Genomic DNA, 23,700 nt, shown 5'->3' on the forward strand with positions numbered 1-23,700 from the left:
GGAATAAAGTCAAATTGTCAAATTCTGCTAATACACAAAGACTTTGGACTGAAGTGCCACTGCACTTGAAAAATCAAATTGTTGAAACCTGACAGTTTTCCATTATATTAGATGACAACAGTTCCACCAGGCAACAAGGAAGGCCTAGATCAGCAGCACTCCTGGATAATTTTATACTAAGCTGTTGAAGATTGACATTAAAGATTATTCACAGTGTGGAAAAATACCACCACATTGCACTCAAGCAAAGGAATTACAATGGAGAATTTTGAGGCTGGAAAAGGGAAGCGGGGAGAAGAGGAGATGAGACTCATCTACTGATGCCAGAAATCACAGACCTGTCTTGCTGGCCCACAAGTTTTACATCAGATCTTAAGTAAGGATAGGTGAAGATTTTAACCTTACAATCATAGCTGTACAACTCAGGCTAAAAAGAATGAACTAGAGGACAGCAGGGAGACACGAGCTTCGGTGCAGCCGGGCTCCTAGCGGGGAGCCAGGACTCCAGGAGCAGCCTGCCTTCAAGCAGGGAGACTGGGCAGCAGCCTGGCTGGGAGCAGGGAACCAGGAGCACGGGGGCAGCCCGGCTCAGAGCAGGAAGCCTGGGCAGCGATCTGGCTGGGAGTGGGGAGGACTTTCTCATCAATTACACAACTGCAGCATGGAGCCATGAAATTGATAAAAATGACAGCCAACAGCTAAGTGTAAACAACACAGTGTCTACAGGGACACTGCATTGCCCTAACTATATCAATATAAGCCCTATGCCTTTCATGGAGGTGGAGTTATGTCAGTGTAGTACGGCACTTACATCAGCGGGAGCAAGGTTGTAGCATGGAAACTGACATAGTTAGGTCAACATAAGCTGGCTTACATCGACCGAACTGTATAACAGACCCCAGGGCAAAGGCTCTGTAATGAAGACTTAAGGAATAACTTCCTGGGGAAGTTTCTTCCTAACAGTTGGCTGATGTCTTGAAGCATGAAGGTTTGTATCCTTTATAAATATCCCATATAAAGTTAACTGTGGATATTACCCATATAAATCTATGATCATTTTTTAAATCCTACTAAACTTTCTTTGATTTTTTTAAACCAGTCCTTCTCTCCTTCCTCATTACAAAAAGTGGACAGACTTGCTTATTATTAGCAGTCTTGTAACGTATCTACCTTTAAAAAGAAAAGCCAGGTAAAGCCCTACCCCTGGACATGTTTTAAGTACATGGATCTAGACTGTTCTCAGTGGTAGAAGATGACAGAACAAGGAGTAATGGTCTCAAGTTGCAGAGGGGGAGGTTTAGGTTGGATATTAGGAAAAACTTTTTCACTAGTAGGGTGGTGAAGAACTGGAATGGGTTACCTAGGGAGATGGTGGAATCTCCTTCCTTAGAGGTTTTTAAGGTCAGGCTTGACAAAGCCCTGGCTGGGAAGATTTAGTTGGGTTTGGTCCTGCTTTGAGCAGGGGGTTGGACTGGATGACCTCCTGAGGTCCCTTCCAACCCTGAGATTCTATGATTCTATGATACTGTAGGGTTTATTTTCTTTATGTGGAAAAGGATATATGATCTCTCTAACCTGGAATATCTAACTTTTATATACTCTTCCAAGACTGAGTGTACATTTATTTAAAAATAAAAGGAATTGGTTAAAAGCCTGATATTGTCTATATTTCACTAATTATCAAAAACAGTGAAATACACTGCGAAGTAGGGAAATATAGCCTAGATGAACCTACTATAAGGCGGATGCACAAATGGTATGACAACAGTACTCAAAGAGTAGTTATCAATAGTTCAGAGTCAGGCTGGAAGAGCACGTTGAATGGGATCCCACAGGGATCTGTTCTGGGTCCAGTTCTACTCAATATTTTCACAAGTGATTTGGATAATGGGATAGAGAGTACACTTATTCAGTTTTCAGACAATAAGCTGGCAGGGGTTGCAAGTGCTTTGGAGGATATTCTAAATGATCTTGACAAACTGGAGAAATGGACTGAAATAAACAGGATGAAATTCAATAAAGACAAATGCAAAGTACTACACTTAGAAAGGATTACACAAATATAAAATGGGAAGTGACTATGTAGGAAGGAGTACTGCAGAAAAGGATCTGGGGGCTATAGTGAATCACAAAGTAAATGAGTCGACAATATAATATGATTGCAAAAAAAAACCTATGTCCATTCTTGGATGTATTAGCAGGGCGTTGTAAACAAGACTCAAGTAGTAATTCTTCCACTCTACTGAGCACTGATGAGGCTTCAATGAGAGTACTGCATCCAGTTCTCAGCATCACACTTCAGGAAAGAGGTAGACAAATGGAGAAAGTCCAGAGGAGAGCAACAAAAATGACTTAAGGTCTAGAAAACATGACCTACAAGGAGAGATTGAAAATCCTGGGTTTGTTTAGTCTGGAGAAGAGAAGATTGAGGGGGAACATAAGTCTTTAAGTACACCTCTACCTCGATATAACGCAACCCAATATAACATGAATTCAGATATAACGCGGTAAAGCAGTGCTCGGGGGGGGGGAGGGGTGCGTACTCCAGTGGATCAAAGCAAGTTTGATATAACACAGTTTCACCTATAACGCGGTAAGATATTTTGGCTCCCAAGGACAGCGTTATATCGAGATAGAGGTGTATATAAAAGGTTATAACAAGGAGGGTGATACATTCTTCTCCTTATCCACTGAGGACCAGACAAGAAGTAATGGGCTTAAATTGCAGCGAAGTGGATTTAGGTAAGATATTAGCAAAAACTTCCTAACTGTAAGGGTAGTTAAGTATTAGAACAAATTACCTAGGGAGGTTGTGAAATCTCCATTATTGGCTAACCCAAGGATGGCCAAACTGCAGCTCGCGGGCCGCATGTGGCTCTTTTACAGTCAAAGTGCAGCTCACAGAGCCCCCCAGGCTCTCCCCATTCTTCACCTGCCAGACTGGGCGGGAGAGAGGCTTAGCGCCTCTGCCCTGCAGCAAGAGTGATGGGGCTTGAGGCTTCTGCCAGAGATGACTCGTGCCTGCTGAGAGTGGAAGACATGTGCCCCCCTCCCAACAGCTTGAGTCATGCCCCCCCAGGCACATACACCCTCTTACCTTCAGTGGTCCCTCCCTGCAGCTCCCAGGTGTTAGCTCCCCATGCAAAGGTAGCAGCAAAGAGCTGGGAGCTGCGGGGAGAGGCCGCTGCTTTAGCTCCAGGGGGAGAGGCAGCAGCAAAAGCAGCAACTCTCCCTGCAGCTCTCAGCTTTTGCTGCTGCGTCTCCCCATGGCCGCAGCTCCCAGCTTGCTGGCTCCAGCAGCTGCCTTGAAGGGAGGAGGCTGGTGGCACCACAAAAAAAAAATAAAAAAAAAAAAAATCTGGGGTCACATGTGACCCCCATGTGTCCCCTTCAGCTTCTGCTCAGTGGGGAAGGGGTCTTGGGGCTTCAGGCCTGCGAGGCACGCCTGAAGGGGCTCGGAGCTTCAGGCCTGTGGTGCCTCCCAAGCCCCAGCAGGCACACCCTGGCTCTCAAACTTCTGAAGATTGTCAGATGTGGCTCAGATGGTAAGTTTGGCCACCCCGATCTAACCCAGTGGTTTTCAAACTTTTTTTCTGGCAAACCAGTTGAAGAAAATTAATGATGTCCATGACCCAACGGAGCTTGGGATGAGGGGTTTGGGATGTGGGAGAGGCTCAGGGATAGGGAAGAGGGTTGGGGTGCAGGGATGAGGGCTGCGGGGTGGGGCCAGGAATGAGGGGGTTGGGGTGCAGGAAGGGGCTCCAGGTTTGGGGGGGCTCAGGGCTGGGGCAGGGGATTGGGGTGCAGGGTTGGAGCACTGGTTTACCTCAGGTGGCTCCCAGTCAGCTTCTGGGGAGGAGTGCGGTGTCAGAACAGGGAGGGTCTAGCCTGCATTAGCCAGGCAGCAGCACAAATGGGACTTAGTAACTTGTTCTTAAAATCCTCCAAACACCTGTCAGGGATAGTCTAGATCAGTGGTTCTCAGCCAGGGATCCAGGGCCCCTTGGGGGGCCGTGAACAGGTTTTAGGAGGGCCACCACGCAAGGTGGGCATTAGACTCTCTACTGCGAAGAGCATAAAGCCAAAGCCCCACCGCAAGGGACTGCAGCCTAGGACACTGAGCCCCACCACCCAAGGCTGAAGCTGAAGCCTAAGCAACTTAGCTTTGCTGTGCCCCCTATGATGTGGGGCCCGAGCAATTGCCCTGCTTCCTACCCCTAACATCCACCCTGGCTTTTATATGCAGAACAACAGTTGCTGTGACACAGGTAGGCCAGGGAGTTTTTATTGCATGTTGGGGGGGCCTCAGAAAGAAAAAGGTTGAGAACCCCTGGTCTAGATAATACTTAGTCTCACCTCAGTGCAGGAGACTGAACTAGATGACCTATCAAGGTCCCTTCCAGACCTACACGTCTATGATTCCTCAGAGTAAGTAATACCGTACTGAAATTTCTTTCTGAAGGTTACTTGTATTTTATACTTAACATAAGTACAAATGATTTCTACATTTTTATAACCTGTTTTAAAAAATAATTTTCACTAACAAAAATCCATAGAAGCCAAAATTGTCAGGCTGCTAGGCGCATTTGTTTCATACTGCCTTTTCTACTTTTTTTTTTCTCCTTAATGTGGCTTCTGGTACCACTATCCTTGCTCTCAACCACTTTCCACAAACTTCAATGTTTTGTAGTAAAGTTAAATTCATTTAAGAGACATGCATTTCTAAAGCTATGTAAATACACATTTTGTCCGTATTCCAAGTAATAATTATTCAAACATTAAAATCACCTAGTGTTTTACCCTTTGATGTTTGTTGGTTAAAATAATTAGCAGATAGCCATTTTTCTCAGCCACGTCACACACAGTATATTTTTCCACAATTAGAAAGGTTTAAATACAGTGCGACATTCTCATAAATAGTGGTGTAATGTTAACATTGGTTTTCCAATACAATTATTTATGCAGAAAGTTACACCTGTGTGACAAGTGTTACAGTCTAACAGAACATGCAGAAGATAACACATCGGCCAGAGCTGAACAAAAAAACATTATCCTTACCACCTATGTAAAACATTAAGCACAAATGTTTTAGGTGAAGACAAGCCTGGTCGATATGAACTGAATGTAAAAAAGAAAGATGTAAAACATGACATGGAAAACAACAGTTCTATCAACAAATATAGTATAAGAATAACTCTAAAGGCAGAAAATATTTAAACGATCCTGGCAATATTTAAAATAATTATCCCTTCATATACAGCAAAAGGAATTCATTCAAATTTGAAATTTTCAACAATGTTGCAAAAACACCATATGAGAACACATCGCACTGCATAGTAAACGGGATGCCATAAACTTCAAATCTAGTCAATTAAAAGCAAAAGTCGATATATCACCTCCATTTGGAATCCTCCTTCCAATTTTTGTGCTTTTACAGCCCCCCGCCCCTCCAAATTTTCTCTCCCTGGTTATTGTGTGGGTTTTTCACAAAGCAAAGGAAAAACTCGACTCAAAGGGGTAAATTGCATATAATCAGTTTCACTAGGTGTTGGTAATTCCATAACTAATTATATTTTTCCTCTGACTTTTTAAATATAGTAATCCTTTAGGTATTACTTGAAAAAACAGTAGATAAACCATTTTCAAAGAGAAGAGCAAATTTTTAAATTTGGCCATTTCCCTTTAATAATTATATATAGTCTGAAAAAAATATTCTATGAGAAGATCTCAGAGGGAAGTCTTCCCTAATATAATTACATCAATAATTTGGTTGTTTTTCATTCATGACACACAGATCATAGGCAGGGTTCATTTCTAAATTTATGGAAAAGTGTGTGTCATTTACAACTATCACTGATCAAAAAACTTTTTTCCTGTGAAAAATTTCAAATGAGAATTTTTAACTCAAAAATGGAAAAATTTCAGTTGAAACTGCAGTTTTTATTTCAATTTGGTTTTCAAAAACTTTTTTTTGTCAAAAAGCTCTGAATTTGTTTTTCCTCCTTCCTCCCCCTCATTTCTTTTATTCCTAACTCTTGTTGTGAGATGGAATTAAACAAAGGACATTTCATTAAAAAAAAAAATGTATCACTGAAGTTTATTAGACTGTGGTTTATTTTCCCAATGGAAGTAGCTGAAGACGCATCACTTGACATACTTAAAACTGAACTTGATAAAGTACATGAAAAATAAAGAAATATCATAAATAATTAGTCACTGTCAGAGGGATGTGCAAGATGATATAATGTCTTTTTTTTACCCTTTATTTCCATGAATGTATAAAAAGTCTGGATATATATTTGTTCGTTTCTGGTATATCAAGATCTAAATATTAAAAAATAATCTTCAACCACATTGTCAGTGTTCTAAAGACCCCTTTAACCAAAGCAATTACTTCAATAAACTACAATAAAATAAAACTTACTTAGGAAACCAATTTAATCCAAGGTGTTCTGTTTTGGAATACAATATCCTCTCCAACATTTCATAAAGTGGTCTCCATGGTAACTCCAAATCATCTCTTGAAAGAAGTTCTTTTTTCCTAATTTAAGAAATGAAGTGCACTTTGGGATTAAACATTCTCCTTACCAGCACTCATCATACATTAGAATACCTAAAAACTGAACAGCAGAAAGTTATTTGAACATATATGTCTTTTTTCCACAATTACTACTAATGACATGTCAAACACTATTCACTTACAAGCATTCTTTCTGGGATTCAAGACATACATAATGTCTCTACAAAAAAATTGCCAAGTACAGTTATATTACTCATTAATAAATACTTTCAATGACATGTGACACACGCATCCCTTAATAGTTCCTCTTAAACTTTAGTTCTGAGACCATATTATTTTTGGAGCTCTCCATCTTCTTATAGGATTTTTATAGCAAGAAAAACAAAACTAACATATGATATTTAGCTATTTGATCAATATTGAAATCAAGCCTCAAAAGGGACCATTTTTCTCAAATTTCCCTCCATTATCAAAGATCTCTGCAGGGTAAGAGGAAGTGAAGTAATTTGTATGATGCAGTTAACTATACTGTAGGTCAAGGATCAAATGTTCTATTTATGGATATAAATATTTAAGTAGAAGAATGTTAGCAAAATGTACTTACTTTAACAGGTTTATCAATAGACGTGCAAATCCTTGCATCATGCTGATCTCCAGCTTTGGAATTGTTACTAACTCGTACAACAACTTGATAAAAAGCACATGATCTTCTTTGCTAAATTTTCTCCCATATAATCGGATATACCTAGAAGCAAAACATAAGTCAGTGTTGTGCGCTGAGCATATTCAGCCTACCAAAGAATTGAGCCAGTCCCCATCTAGGAACCTTACTGTGCAACCATGGAGGACCAAAGTAAAAATCACCCAAGAGTTTTTGCAATAAGCACAAAGTCTGGTCAATATGCTAGACAAAGAAAGAAGATCCTGATACAGGCAACTAGCTGTGCAAAGAAAGGAACTGAGGACCACATGATCCTTTATAATTCCTGCTCCAAGTGTTCGGTGCCAAATAAGGGCATTCATGCAGCCCCAATGGGCACTGCTTTTTCAGATAGTTCCTGAAGCTCAGGAGCAGCAAGGGTCATATCCCACAAGAGGAAATATGCATAGATCACCTCAAAGAACACGACATCATTCCAACAAGTTCCACCATTCCTATTTTTTATTATATATATATATTTTTTTTTTTCCCTATAACAAAACAATCTATAAAAGCAAGAGCCAGTATGAGAATATTCATGGCCATCTGGAATGGATACACATCCCAGAAGGTCATGGATACTGGCTCACTGAAGGGACAACAATCTAGGTAAAATGTCATCCTGCCACAGAAGAGTAAAATGCCCCTAACCTCTCACTCAGAAAAGTTGATGACAAGTGCAATTTCTTGTATTTAATTAGTATAAGGCAATTCACGTTTGTTCTTCCTCCTATTCCTCCAGTGTCTATCTCCCTTATCCCTCACCAACACTGGTATGATGGGCTGCAAGCATGTATCAGCATGGGCAACTGTGATGACCAAAGAGAGCATGCAAGGGATAGTTAAGAGAACAAGTGAAGGTCTGATGGATGGTGGTGGGGTCTGAGCGGGTGCACTTTCTCTGACACATTCATGCTTACTCGCTTTCTCTACCCACCCACTAAGAAAGAAGCATGTGGGAGAGGAGTCCTCGGGGTCAGCAAGTTGGGGAGGGAGGAAAGGAAGTTCTGGGAGCATTAAGAGAGAAAAGGGGAGAAAAGCAGGGAAGTACTCTCAGGTAGCTGGTAAGCAGCTGCTAGAAGCAAGGATGGATTGGAGGCTGTTCTGGCAGCAGAACATGAGGTCGGGGAATAAGAAGGGGGTGAGGAAGCTGAAGGACTGTGGAATGGTGTTGGAGGCTATATGAGGTAGCTGAGCTCTGGCAGTGCTGTTACTTGCTGAGTCAGCAGACAGGACTGACAGTGAGGCAACCACCTTCCCCTAATGACAGGCCTGACAGAGATGCAGCACTCAGACTGGGAGGAAGATCCAATCCAGAAACCACATTTTTCAGTTTATTTACTTTATACATATGCACCTGTGATGATTTGGGGACGCTACATACAACTTATGAATTCTGGTTGATTTTAAATAAGTTTTAATGAAGTTGTTGCTATGAAAAATGCTGTACCATGGAATCCATCTCTAGCTATGCATATCCACCATAGGCTAACAGGACCTGGCATGTACCCACAAGATAATGGACAGGACATAACTTTACCAACTGTGCTTTGACCAGACAATAGATATACTAAGAAGGTTTGCTGGAGCTAAGAGAAGATACTTCCTCCTACTTGTGTGTAGGGAGGAGGGAAATGAAGATAGGGAATGTTACCAGCAGTAGGACAAAAAGGAAGAGGTGACAAACCAGAAATTTAAAAAAGTCTGGGAAGTAGGGGGAAGATGGAGACACACACAGGATGTGTGGGGTGCAGGAGAGAGGAAGGAAATGGACCAACAAAATTCAGAGAAATTGAGCTGGGGAAGAAGGCTCTATATTTCAGAATTGAAGCCATGCACTGCAGCAGAAGGTCCCTAGATGTCCCAGATAATTAGGGCCCTACCAAATTCACAATCCATTTTGGTGAATTTCACGGTCACGGGATTTTAAAACTTGTAAATTTCATGATTTCAGCAATTTAAATCTGAAACCTCACAGAGTTGTAATTGTAGAGGTCCTAACCAAAAAAGGAGTCATGCGGGGGTCATAAGGTAGAGGTGGCTGCGGTGCTGCTACCCTTACTCCTGCATAGCTGTTGGTTGTGGCACTGCTGTCAGAACTGGGTGGCGAGAGAGTGGCAGCTGCTGGCTGGGAGCCCAGCTCTGAAAGCAGGGCTGCCCACAGCCAGAGAGTAAGGATGGCAGGGTATGGTATTGCCACAGTAACTTCTGCGCTACTACCTTCAGAGCTGGGCCCTTGGTCAGTGGCCCCCACTCTCTGGCCTCCCAGCTCTAAAGGCAGCAGCGCAGAAGTAAGAGTGGCATGGTATGATATTGCCACTCTTACTTCTGCACTGCTGCTGGCGGGGCGCTGCCTTCAGAACTTTACAATGTGATTGTAAAGCATGTTTTGACTTGTTAGTGCATATTTAAAAAAAAACATTTAAACAATGGCTCAAAAAGGCTTTAAAAAATTACTATTCTTGGTAAGGATTTTTGCCAAGTATCTTGAGATACAAAGGCTTTGCCTACAAAAAAGTGTTTTTACCACAGGATAACTAACATGCATAGCTATTCTGATGTAAACCCCCTAGTGGAGACAAGACACTGTAGTTTTTGCCATGAGATACCCAGGCAATGTCAACACTATACTCCACCTGTGGTTCATCTCGCCTAGGTACCTCAGTGTAAAACTAGTGCCTTCTCTCCAAGGATGTTATGCTGCCAGACCGGATGGAAGGGGGATGAGGGGAAAGCAGTGGACGTATTATTCCTTGACTTTAGCAAATCTTTTGATACGGTCTCCCACAGTATTCTTGCCAGCAAGTTAAAGAAGTATGGGTCGGATGAATGGACTATAATGTGGATAGAAAGCTGGCTAGATTGTCGGGCTCAACGGGTAGTGATTAATGGCTCCATGTCTAGTTGGCAGCCGGTATCAAGTGGAGTGCCCCAAGGGTCGGCCCTGGGGCCAATAATGTTCAATATCTTTATTAATGATCTGGAGGATGGCGTGGATTGCACCCTCAGCAAGTTTGCAGATGACACTAAACTGGGAGGAGTGGTAGATATGCTGGAGGGTAGGGATAGGATACAGAGGGACCTAGACAAATCAGAAGATTGGGCCAAAAGAAATCTGAAGAGGTTCAACAAGGACAAGTGCAGAGTCCTGCACTTAGGAAGGAAGAATCCCATGCACTGCTACAGAATGGCTGGGCAGCAGTTCTGCAGAAAAGGACCTAGGGGTTACGGTGGACGAGAAGCTGGATATGAGTCAACAGTGTGCCTTGTTGCCAAGAAGGCTAACGGCATTTTGGGCTGTATAAGTAGGAGCATTGCCAGCAGATCAAGTTACGTGATCATTCCCCTCTATTCGGCATTGGTGAGGCCTCATCTGGAGTACTGTGTCCAGTTTTGGGCCCCACACTACAAAAAGGATGTGAAAAAATTGGAAAGAGTCCAGCGGAGTGCAACAAAAATGATTAGGGGGCTGGAGCACATGACTTATGAGGAGAGGCTGAGGGAACTGGGATTGTTTAGTCTGCAGAAGAGACGAATGAGGGGGGATTTGATAGCTGCTTTCAACTACCTGAAAAAGGGGGTTCCAAAGAGGATGGATCTAGATTGTTCAGTGGTACCAGATGACAGAACAAGGAGTAATGGTCTTAAGTTGCAGTGGGGGAGGTCTAGGTTGGATATTAGAAAAAACTTTTTCACTAGGAGGGTGGTGAAGCACTGGAATGGGTTAGCTAGGGAGGAATCTCCTTCTCTGAACATCCTGTCTGCTCGCCAGGGGCAGAGCTGCCTGAGCTGGGCAGTAGGCTCTGCTGAAGGACTAACCATGGGATGCAGGGGTTCAACGGGAACAAGCAAGGCAAAAACAGCCTGCCAGAAACTTGCCTCCCTGGATTCTGGAGGGATTGCTGGGTTCAAGGAGAACAGGAGCTCCTGGGAGACAAGAAGGAGCTTCCCTGGGCTCGGGGAAGCAGAAGCCACTGGGCTCAGGGAGGGATGAGGGTATTGCTGGGTTGAGGCCACCTCACAGCCAGGCCAGGCCCTGCCTTTTGTAGCTGGGCAGGCTCCCAGAGCCAGGAGCTTCCTCTTCCAGGAAGACCCCATTGGGAACAGGCTGGGCCCTGGGTAGGGGGTGGCAGTTCCTACAGAGACACCCCTGACCCAGCTGTGCTGTGCCCCCATGGCTGGTAGTGGAGCAGGTACTGCAGACTGAAGCGCTGCCAGGAGGCTCTCACAGGGACTTCATCAGCTGCCACCTCACTGGCTGCTACCCACAGCACAACCAGGCCTGAGTGGTCCAGAGCCCTGTCACCAACCTGGACACCCTGCTGGGGAGATCCAACATCCCTGACAGATTAAGTACTCCAACCCATCCCCCTGACCTCTCCTTGTAGACCTACCATGGGGACCCATTCCCCCATCCATCTCTTGCTGGCCCACCCTGTCCTCCTAACCCATCACACAGACCCATCCCTCATCCCACACCATGTCCCAGCTCCCCTCCCTCTGCAATCCCACACACTTGCATCAGAAGCCATCTCTCACTCTCTGCAGGGCCAGTGTTGGCCCTTGCTGCAAGGGAGGGAAGTGAGAGGGTTCATAAGGCCGGTAGGTGCTGTGTCTCTGGCAGGTGGTACACTGCCTGGGGCCTGGCCTAGTGTTTTGAGTGGGTTCAATGTGGGGAGGATCTGGCTGCCACATGATTTTGTGCTCACTCATCACCTACGCCCCACAAATAAGCCCCAGATAAGGCCACCCAGCCAGACTCAGCTGCTTGCAGAACTGCTAAGCAGGAGCCCCAAACAGACTTGAAACCAGTGTGGGCATGTGGGACTGGCTGGGCTCCTAGGGAGTTTTTCAGATGGTGCCAGGACCCCTGTCTGGGCAGCCATACCATGCTCCTAGGGCTGAGGGTGAGGTACATGGTGAGGTTACACAGCCGAGGGGCAGGCAGGGGGTAAGGCGAGCATGGGATGCTTACACAGCCAGGGAGGTGGGAATGGCAGGAGCAAGACAGAGCACATGGGGAGAGGTTAGCATCACGGGGGGTTGGGTGAGTCTGAAGGAGCTGCATACTCAGAGTGGCTTTGTGGTGCCATATTGTTATTTGAATGCTGTGACCAACATTAAAGGCTGGTGCAGGGACAGGGCCTGGGGCCAGATTAAGCCCTACCAGCCTGCCATGTCACCCACTGTTCTGGCATGGAAGTTGGCCCCAGCAGAGTGATGGGAACCAGCACCCAAGCCAGGCCTATGCCACGTCAGGCACCTGGTCTGGTGTTCACATGCGGAACAGACTTGCTGCCTTTCAGAGGAGATCTCCCTCAGGCCTTGTCCGTGCTGGCCACTGCATGATGCTGCCACTGTCCCATGGCACTAGAGACGGGTGGGCAGCCATGCAAGCCATTACTGCCAATTGCTCTCTTGTGCCGGTAAGGGTGACCCAGCTGCCGTGTATAACTAGAGGAAGGTGAGGGAGGGAAGAACTAGCAAGTGTCCCCATACAGTGAATCTCTGCCCACCCAGTGATCATTTCTGCTGGGCTCCAGCACTATAACATTTAGCACTGCATCACTGCCTGTCTCCTCTATGTTCTTACAGTAAGACAGCTAATGCATGTTACTTATCTCATTGTAAAAAACAACAAGCAAAAAACCCCACATACCTAACAAAAAACTTTGAAGGTACTGCTAATGTCATTAGAGGGAAAAATACATTTTTAAAACTGTAAACTATATATGTAACAGAATCTTATCAAGTCACCTCTGACACTGCTAGAAGGAATGCTTCTAGATTTAACGTTTAAGTAATCCTATGGGTATCACTCTAACAAGAACATGAAATTTATAGTTAAGGGGAAATGTGCGGTGAAATCCCAGACCCAATGAAGTTAATAGCAAAAATCCCATTGATTTCAATAGGGGCAGGACTTGACCCCCACAAATTTAATTTTCCCTATTTAAGTAGGTATTGCAGCATTGTCTGGATGCATCTTGGAGGTGAATGCCTGGCTGCAAAGATGGTGTCGCCAGGATAGCTTCGGCTTCCTTGACCACAGGATGCTGTTCCAGGAAGAAGAACTGCTAAGCAGAAATGGGGTCCGCCTATTGAGGAAGGGGAAGAGCGTATCTGGATACAGACTGGTTAACGTAGTGAGGAAGGCTTTAAACTAAGTTCGAAGGGGCAGGTGACCAAAGCGCACAGGTAAGTCAAAAACAGAGAGACCTGGGAGAAGGGTCAGAATTTGCAGGGAGCATGGGCTGTTATAGCAGGAATAAAGGAGAGACAAGTGGAGGGAGCAGGAAACAAATCAATACCTTCGATACTAATGCAAGAAGTATGGGGAATAAGCAAGAAGAACTCGAAATGCTAGTAAATAAAAGTATCAGAGGGGTAGCCGTGTTAGTCTGGATCTGTAAAAGCAGCAAAGAGTCCTGTGGCACCTTATAGACTAACAGACGTTTTGGAGCATGAGCTTTCGTGGGTGAATACCCACTTCGTCGGATGCATGTAGTGGAAATCTCCAGGGGCAGGTATATATATGCAAGCAAGAAGCAGGCTAGAGATAACGAGGTTAGTTCAATCAGGGAGGATGAGGCCCTCTTCTAGCAGCTGAGGTGTGAAAACCAAGGGAGGAGAAACTGGTTTTGTAGTTGGCAAGCCATTCACAGTCTTTGTTTAATCCTGAGCTGATGGTGTCAAATTTGCAGATGAAATGAAGCTCAGCAGTTTCTCTTTGAAGAGCCAATCCATGCAACAAAGCTCGATGTCAACTCTGCCCACATATTTACACCAGCGACACCATCACAGGACCTAACCAGATCAGCCACACCATCACCGGTTCATTCACCTGCACGTCCACCAATGTAATATACGCCATCATATGCCAGCAATGCCCCTCTGCTATGTACATCGGCCAAACTGGACAGTCTCTATGGAAAAGGATAAATGGACACAAATCAGATATTAGGAATGGCAATATACAAAAACCTGTAGGAGAACACTTCAACCTCCCTGGCCACACCATAGCAGATCTTAAGGTGGCCATCCCGCAGCAAAAAATCTTCAGGACCAGACTTCAAAGAGAAACTGCTGAGCTTCAGTTCATCTGCAAATTTGACACCATCAGCTCAGGATGTATTAGCAGGAGTGTTATAAGCAAGACACAAGAAGTAATTCTTCTGCTCTACTCCGCGTTGATTAGGCCTCAACTGGAGTATTTTGTCCAGTTCTGGGCGCCACATTTCAGGAAAGATATGGACAAATTGGATAGAGTCCAGAGAAGAGCAACAAAAATGATTCAAGGTCTAGAAGACTGGGGAAGATTTGAAAAATTGGGTTTATTTAGTCTGGAAAAGAGAAGACTGAGACGGGGCATGATAGCAAGTACATGAAAGGTTGTTACAAGGAGGAGGGAGAAGAATTGTTCTTCTTAACCTCTGAGGATAGGACAAGAAGCAATAGGCTTAAATTGCAGCAAGGGTTAGGGAGGTTTAGGTTGGACATTAGGAAAAGCTTCCTAATGTCAGGGTGGTTAACCATTGGAATAAATTGCCTAGTGAGGTTGTGGAATTTCCAATCATTGGAGATTTTTAAGATCAGGTTAGACAAAAACCTGTCAGGAATGGTCTAGATAATACTTAATCCTGCCATGAGTGCAGGGGACTGAACTAGATGACCTCTTGAGGTCCCTTCCAGTCCTATGATCTCCGCTACATCCAGTGGCAATTTGGCAAATGAAAGAGTCACATAGTAGTGGGGAGGGCCAGAGGAAGAGGAGTAGTACAGTGTGACACCTTCTTGAAGATCACTCAATTAAAAAAAATCCTAAACAAAACATTTTACAGAGTCCTCCCCTTCTCAGCCATATACAAGAGGACAAGACACCTCTGTTCACCATATTCATGATTCAGGAGGTGGACCAAGACTGTAGCATGCGCCCTCTCTTGCAGGCCAACATCCAATTCTATGCTAGCTTTCCCAAAGAAACTTGCAAAAGAAAGTTCCACAGAACACTATCAGCTACATTTGAAGTCTTTAAATTGAGTAATTTACAGACACAGTTAAGCTGTTTGTCATATTCCCCTGGGAAAGTTTCTGAGTCCATAAGCTTATTCATTACCAATGCAAAAATGAAATAGTTCTTCATAAGTATCTTGTTAAGTAAGTTACCTCCACCAAGTATGCTTTCACAATATTTGAGGAGCCAGTATGCATGCATATGGCAAGGTAGGAAAAGGAAGGAGAGGAATAAACTCCAGACACAGAGGAATCCCTCCACCTGCCGTCAATTTTAACACTGTATTACTCAGTTTCAAATCACTCAGGTTTTTGGCATGGCAAGCTATACGAGCATCGCCACATTGTATTACAGAGAGAGATCTCTCATGTCCGCTAATCAGAAGCTGCTAAGATCCACCCAGTTTATGGGATCCCCCGAGTCCATATGTCATTAATGTCCTTTCCTGATCTAATGGTAGGCTGCTACATAGTGCAATGTTCTCTCTGCTGTCTCTCTCTTTGCTCATAGGCTTAGGAACAATTTTTCCCTCATCACTTTTTTATAAGAAGTCTTAGAGATTTCCTCAAGTTACTATGAATTCTTTCTTCTACTCCCTCATATTTTGGACATCGGAGTATAAAGTGCCCTCTGGCTCAATCCGTCTGTCGCAATGGTTGCATAATTACTCCTCTCTAGACTTGGTCTGTGTCTTGCACCTTCCAATTTCCATCTCTAGATTACAATTATTGAGACTGCATTTGGCAAGAATCTGCCACAGGTTTTTCACATATCACTGTAGTGAAATAGTCTGCTAATGATAGTTCTATGCAGGGATCTGTAGCAGTCTAGTTTGTTGCTAATTTTGATTTGTTATTCTCAGCAATATATTGCTGTTTTTTATGCTGGTCTAGCATCTTGAGCATTTTTTTGCTTGTAGGAAGGAGGGTTATTTGCTCCACTGGTCACAAGTTTAAGCTGTTAGCCCTGCAAGAGGTAACTGTACAGGACCAGATCATGTTTTCATATGGATTTCAGTTTTGATCTGCTAGTGCTTTGCAGTAAAGGAAGTGTTGCCACTTTAGCTAAGATTGCATTAAAGCTGTACCTGAACTATGCTGTGTCTATTGCAGCATCACCATACATCTGTCATTGCACAGAACTTCGCTTGATCTCCTTACTGCACACAAGCTTTTATAAAGCTGCCTTTGGTTAACCTAGAAGTGACCTTTAAAATGTTTTTAAAGAAAAGATTACTTGGTAACACAGAAGTCTCCCTCCATCTTCCTCACAATAATTTGGTAGCTAGACAGGACTTTTAGCCTTTTCCCCGCCCACCACCAGCAAAACACAAACATAAGTACTGTGGAGGCATCATGATAGGAATCTACATGTCCAGCAACATGGACTCATCTTGCCTACACACAGACGTTCCATCCGTTAATCTAAAATAGGTTTAAAAAAGCAATTTAAACCATATAAAACTCTGTGTGGCTACAATTCTGATTTAATCCTAGTAAGGGCTTGTCTACACTTGAAACATTACAGCAGCACAGCTGCAGCTGTGTCACTGTAGTGCTTCAGTGTAAAAACTAACTACACCAACAGGAAGGGTTCTCCCATTGGCATAGGTAATCCACCTCCCTGAGTGGCAGCAGCGGGGTCAACAAAAGAACTCTTCCATCAACCTACACCCAGGGACTTAAGTTGGCTTAACTACATCAGGTAGTTGGGTTGATCTAATTTTTTATTGTAGACCAGGCTTAGTTTTACTAACAAGCAAAATTGGTACAAATCTGTTTTAAACCAAATTACATATCCACACAGGGGTTTGCACCAGTTTAACTAAAGAGATTTAAAAACACAGCTTTAATTAAACTGTGTGTGTAGATAGACCAGGCCTCCCTCCAATCCCTCCTTGAAGGGAATGATGCTACAAAGCAAGATTGAGGACAAAAGGAGGGCCCGAGTTTAGTGGGCCGCCTCACCCAAAAACTTGGGAGGGCAAAAAGGAGAAATATTGTTCAACAGACGTTAAGCCTTGCTAATCTCCTTCTATAGTAACAAAAGCATCTATAGCAAGCTTTATAAGTAAAGAGCTGCCTCAACAAATATGTACCACAGGTAATGTCTTAATGCCAATCTACTTCATAAAAATAAACCATTTTTGGAGGAACAACTTGAAGTTTAAACAGTTTTAAAGACTGATTTAAAAGTAATTTCAAGGTACACCTGCCAATGTGGTATTAGACGTATTTTCCTTTTTTTAAAAAATTCTCTCCTGTTGAGAAGATCCACACATACAGCAAAAGATGCCTATTTAGTGAAAGAGTGAGACTTAATTTGAAAGTACTTATGTATAGTCAAAGTAAAGAAACTGGAAAAAAATATGTATTTTTCTCTAATCTTTCAGTTATAGTAATTTTAGGTTTCACTCAAAAGTAGATTTCTTAGTTGCCAGCATCCCTTTAACTGTGGCTGTGGCCTCCACATTACATATTTTCCTCTAGTAACAAACTACTGCAGTTTCAACTTCCAAAACTGATATCTTTACCTGCACTATTGCTCTATTTCTCTCTTTGTCCAAGGAATTAAGTCTGCCTTTGGCAGCAGAAACACACATGATTTATAACATGACTTATGACATTAAGAAAATATTCTTTCCTCTTAAAATAGCCTAGTTTCATTTCAGTGGGAAAATGTCATATCTCATAAATAATCCATTCAACTTTGTGTGCAAGCAAGAACAAAAGAATTACATCGACTGTATTGTGTCAAAAAAAATCTGATACCAAAGATCACAAGTTTAATATAAATATGTTAAATTGTTCAAAAAAGGTTTGAAAAACCTTCTTGCTCACTCACCAATAGCGGAAGGGAAAATTTCCTGGGAGTGCGGGGGCACCCACCATCCATTTATGCAAAATTTAAGCTTTTATTTAAATAAGTTATTTTCAGCCATAAAAGATATGAGTGCATTTGGATCACATTTGGAAAGTTAAAAGATGCAGTGATGCCCACAACTTGAAAAATCCGCTCACCCAGGTTTGTAGAAGCTAATGCGTCATTAAAATAAAAAAAAAAACACTAAAAAAAGTATGTGGCTTTTATGGTTGCAAAGAAAACCTTCCAAACATGAACCAATGAAGTGAATCAAGTCCATGGAGAAACAGTTCCAAAGACAAACAGGCAGGTAGACAAGGTGGGAGGAGAGATTGAATACCATAACATCAGTTTAGCTGGGGGGTAGCCCAGCATTAATTGGTGTATTTAGGGGGAATGAGCAGCAAGATTTTTTGGGAGCACAGAATTCAGCTAGCAAGAGACAAGGTCTTCAGGCTTACTCTATTCTTTTGCTAGTCAGAAAGAAGGCAAGTGTGTCACAGTTCCCTCCCCACCCTAAACTCTAGGGTACAGATGTGGGGTCCCGCATGAAAGACCCCCTAAGCTTATTTCTACCAGCTTAGGATAAAAATTTCCCCAAGGCACAAATTGTTCCTTGCCCTTGGATGATACGCTGCCACCACCAAGTGAATTAGACAAAGATCCAGGAAAAATACCACTTGGAGTTTCTGTTTCCCCAAAATATCCCCCCAAGTCCCTTCACCCCCTTTCCTGGGAAGGCTTGACAGTAACTAAGGTAAGCACAGACCACACCCTTGAGTTTTTAGGACACTAAAAACCCCAATCAGATTCTTAAAAAACAGAACTTTATTACAACGAAAAGTAAAAGAAGCACCTCTGTAAAAATCAGGATGGAAGGTAATTTATAGGGTAATCAGATTCAAAACACAGAGGATTTCCCCTCTAGGGGAAACTTTTAAGTTACAAAAACAGGGATAAACCTCCCTCTTAGCACAGGGAAAATTCACAAGCTAAAACAAAAGATAATCTAATGCATTTCCTTGCTATTACTTACTATTTCTGTAATATTAGATGCTTAGTTCAGCTATGGCTTAGGGCAGTGGTCCACAACCTTTTTTGTCTGGCAGACGCCAGACGACGAGCCACGGAGGACCGTGGCGGCAGACGAGCATCCACTGAAATTCCGCTGACAAGCAGCAACATCAATAGGCGTCGCCACCGAAATGCCGCCAAGTAGCGTCATCCAGAAGCATCAAATACCCCCGAAAATTGGCGGCATTTCAGCGATGAAACCTCTGGATGACGAAGCTTGTCAGAGGCATTTCGGCAGATGCTCGTCCGCCGGCCAGTACACGGGCGCACTTAGATGCCCCGGCGGGAATCATGGCGCCCGCGGACATCACGTTGGGGACCCCTGGCTTAGGGAGATGTATTTTCCTTACCCTGGTTCCTTGCTGGCCTGGAGAGAACACAAAGGAACACAAAACAACCCCCCCACACACACAGATTTGAAAGTATCTTCTCCCCTTATTGGTCCTTTTGGTTAGGTGCCAACCAGGTTATTTGAGGTTCTTAACCCTTTACAGGTAAAGGGGGGATCAACCCTTTACAGAGTAAAGAGGGATTTTATGCTAACCTTAGCTGTATGGTTATGACAGAGTGGCTCAAGATACTAGTGGATTTCAGCATGGTAAGTAGACTTAGTCCTTGGACTAGCAACTATTGAGAACATATTTCAAGCCCTTGTGATGTTTTCCTGAGTCTGCATTCAGTTCCAGTTTCTCTGCTGCTGTTACTCATAACTAAGGCTGCGAGTTTGTCACAGAGGTCATGGAGCTGAGGCAGTCTCGGGCCTCTGTGCCCTCTCCCCCACACTCCCAGCAGCTGCAGAGTTTGGGTGTGGGAGGGGGCAGGGGGTTGGGGCACGTGATGAGGTGAGGTGGGTTCTGGGTGGCACTTACCTGGGGGGCTCCCCGGAAGCGGCGACATCCCCTTCACTCAGCTGCTAGGCAGAGGCATAGCCAGGCAGCTCTGCTGGTTGGCTCCACCCAGAGTGCTGGCTTTGCAGCTCCCATTGGCCAGGACCGCTGCCACTGGGAGATGTGGGGGCGGTGCCTGCAGGTGGAGGCAGTGCGCAGAGCTGCCTGGCTGCATCTCCACCTGGCAGCTGGGAGTCCCCCAGATAAACGCCACACAGAGCACACCTCACCCCGCCCTGTGCCCCAACCCCCACCCACACAAACTCTGCTGCTGAAGGGTAGGGGAGGCATGGAGCCAGGTAAGGAGCCTGCCACTAGCATCCCCCCAGCACCAGCAGGGGTCCTGGGCCACGCACCACCACCCATACCCTCCCACGAGCAGCCAGGCTGCCCTCCCCAGCACTCGCAGGACCCCCAGGCAGCCACACACACTCCCTCCTCCCCCACGCCCCCCGTTTTATTCACTGGTATTTTTAGTAAGTCATGGACAGGTCACAGGCCATGACTTTTACTAAAAATATCCGTGACTAAAATGTAGCCTTACTCATAACTTTACCAAGCAGCAACAGTGTGAAATTATTACACTAGTCAGTTTTGCTGCTGTTATATAGAAATCTGTGAACAGCTGTGAAACTGTCATTAATCATGTCAGTTTCAGGCAGCTGCTGCTTTTGCAAGGTCACAAGAGCTAGGACACTGGAAGGGGAGCTAGAAGGGTGTGAAGCTTCAAATGTATGGGATACCTACTATCCAGAGGCTAGTACAAAAGATGGAGTCCCCAAAGCATAGTCCAAAGACAACAACATGGTAGAAATGCCATGTGGGGGCAGTGAGGCTGGGCTTCTCACTTAGGCATTACCACTGGGCCTCAGTCTTTCATATTTACTACAGTAACTCCTCACTTAAAGTTGTCCCGCTTAACGTTGTTTCATTGCTGATCAATTAGGGAACATACTCATTTAAAGTTGTGCAATGCTCCACCCTTACGTTGTTTGGCTGCCCGCTTTCTCCACAGCAGGCAGCCCCCCTACATCCCCCCCCCTCCCCACAGCGCCTCCAGCCCGCCGGCAGACCCTGCAGATCAGCACCTTCCCCCTGCCTCCCAAATGCCGCAAGCCAGCTGACTGCCCCGGGCAGGAAGGGGGGGGAGGTAGGGGGAGCCTGCATCAAGTCCTCACTCCTCCCCCGTCCCTCCTGCATCCAAAACAATACAAGCCAGCTGATTGCCCCAGGCAGGAGGGAGGGAGGAGGAGCGAGGACTCGGTGTGCCTTCCCCATCCCTCCCCTGCCTCCTGCGGGGACAATCAACTGGCTTGCAGCGTTTTGGAGGCAGGAGGGAAGGGGGAGGAGCGAGGACTCGGCACGCAGGGTCCCCCTCCCTCCTGCCTCCAAAACGCCGCAAGCCAGTTGATTGCCCCGGGCAGGAAGGAGGGGGGAGGAGCGAGGACTTTGCGCACCTCCCCCCTCCCTCCCCTGCCTCCCGAATGCGGCAATCAGCTGGCTTGCAGCATTTAGAAGGGAGGGGAGGGAGCGGGGAGGAGCCAGGATGCAGCCTGCAAAGTAAAGGGGGAGGAGGTTGGGGGGAGAAGAGGTGGGTCTAGGGTGGGGGCTTGGGGGAAGGGGTGGAGTAGGCGGGCTGACGGTTGAGCCCCCCACCCCTGCTGCTTGCAGAATAGAGGAAGCTGCCCTGGAACCTAACCCCCCCCCCCCTTTTACATTAATTCTTATGGGGAAATTGGATTCACTTAACATTGTTTCACTTAAATTCGCATTTTTCAGGAACATTAATACAGTAACTCCTCACTTAACGTTGTAGTTTAGTATAGCTTTAGTCCCACTATTGGCAGATAGCCGGTAAAAAATTTCAAACCCTGTCTTTAAGTTTAGATTACAAAAAAGGGAAATTCCAACTAAAAATATTTGCACTAGCAAAACCCATAGAACAGTCTCTACTGTGAGCTTCTACAGGTTGCACAGCTATAAATTGCTACTAATACAAGGAACATGTTCTTCTTCCTTGTTAGTGCTCCAGCTATTCTGATTCTAGTGGTTTCATGAGAAATACCAATAGCATTTTCTATTTCTGGTGTGTCTATTTGATGAAGCATATGATAAAGATTTGCTCTGAAAAATGATTTTGGGGGAAGCATTTTTATTACATCTGGTAAAAGTTTAATAAGAGTCAGTTGATTTGATGCCACATAAACACTAGTGACACAGAAGGGTTTCATCCTACAATCAGAAGAGTGACAGATCTTATACTATTTGTTTGATGGACAAAATACTTGGGTGTATGAGGGATCCTGCAATAGCCTCACACTAACCTATAATTGTGCACAAACATCCTTGAAAATGTGAGAGTGTAGCATCCAGAGAAATCTTTAAAGAGGCATCGGTTATTGGTGTAAAGGTTCAAACAGCAAACTAGGTATCCTGAGTTCTGGGTTCTGTTTCTAACACTGAGTCATTCTGTGCCCTTGGGCAATTTTAAACTCTCTGCTGCTGTATTCCATCCGCCAAGTAAAATGGACATACCACCACTTTCCTCAGAGAGGCACTGGTAGGGAGATTAATTTTCATTTGTAAACCAAATTGGGATCTATACATGGAAGCATACCTCACAAGTGCTCTGTCTTCTGCAGAACACTCTGGATTTTGAGTTTGTTTGTTTTTTAAAAGAACATGGTCTGACTGAATCAAAACAGCTCCAAAGCTATAGGGATGCGAGAGTGCGGACAGTAGGAAGCAGAAAGAAGCAACCGCTGCCTTTTTCATAGGAGAAAAGGGGAAGGAAAAAGCAAAGCTGCTGTTCCTTTAAGGGTGGTCAGGCAGGGAAAGCAGTGTTGGAAGTGCTGCTGTTTTCATGGAAGAGGAGCTGGGGTACATAGAGCAAACTGGTCCAGATTCAGGAGGAGGTGGAAGCCAAAAGTTTCCTGTGGCATCTAGGAGAGCAGCACAGCAGCAGGTTTTTTCAAGGAAATAGGAGGGCAGCAATAATGAACTTTGAGAAGGGAGACACTGAGGACAACTGAAGCTGGATACAGCTGCCTCCTCTGCCCCTGCTCTCAGTTCGGCTCCACTGCACACAGGACTAAGGCCTGGTCTACAGTACATGGTTAGGTCCACGTAAGCTGCCTTGCACCAACCTGGCTATGTAAGTATATTCACTTGTATCCCCAAGCACCACAGAGTCACAGTCGATATAATTAGGTCAACACAGTGTCAATGTAGATATTGCGCTGCTTATGACGACTATTACTGGCCTTCAGAAGTCATCTCACAGTACCCCACACTGATAATACAATCAACACAAGCGCTCCCAGTGAGGACATGCACCACCGACAAAAGGAGCTGTGTGTACACATACACACACGATTTAATAACTGCAGTAGCTCTATGTCAACATAATTAAGTCAACATAATGTTGCAGTGTAGACATGGCCTGAGAGAAGACAGATCCCCTCTGAGGTGCCTCAGAGCTTCTGTAGAATATTTGGGTTGCTGTTCAGAAACTCCAGTTTCAGTTGAAGAACAGTGCTACCTCCCATGGTGGGAGGGCAGCCTGTACTATGGATCTCCTCGCCCATTGCTAGGGCTCCATGATCAGAACTAAGGTCGTGAGGGCTTCTTTCATCTCCACACC

General features: G+C 44.6%; 1 protein-coding gene across 1 annotated transcript in view; it reads right to left on the bottom strand.

Moving 5' to 3' along the window:
• Positions 1 to 23,700, bottom strand: part of PSME4 (proteasome activator subunit 4) — a 236,595-nt gene that overhangs the window by 188,532 nt on the left and 24,363 nt on the right. Inside the window, exons 2-3 of the mRNA XM_039529281.1 lie at positions 7,125 to 7,265; positions 6,425 to 6,541 (exon numbers count right to left, since the gene is read on the bottom strand). Coding sequence (XP_039385215.1) covers positions 6,425 to 6,541; positions 7,125 to 7,265 — 258 coding nt within the window. The remainder of the gene's footprint in view (positions 1 to 6,424; positions 6,542 to 7,124; positions 7,266 to 23,700) is intronic.

This window comes from Mauremys reevesii, linkage group 3 (assembly GCF_016161935.1).
Source record: "Mauremys reevesii isolate NIE-2019 linkage group 3, ASM1616193v1, whole genome shotgun sequence".
Lineage (NCBI taxonomy): Eukaryota > Metazoa > Chordata > Testudines > Geoemydidae > Mauremys > Mauremys reevesii.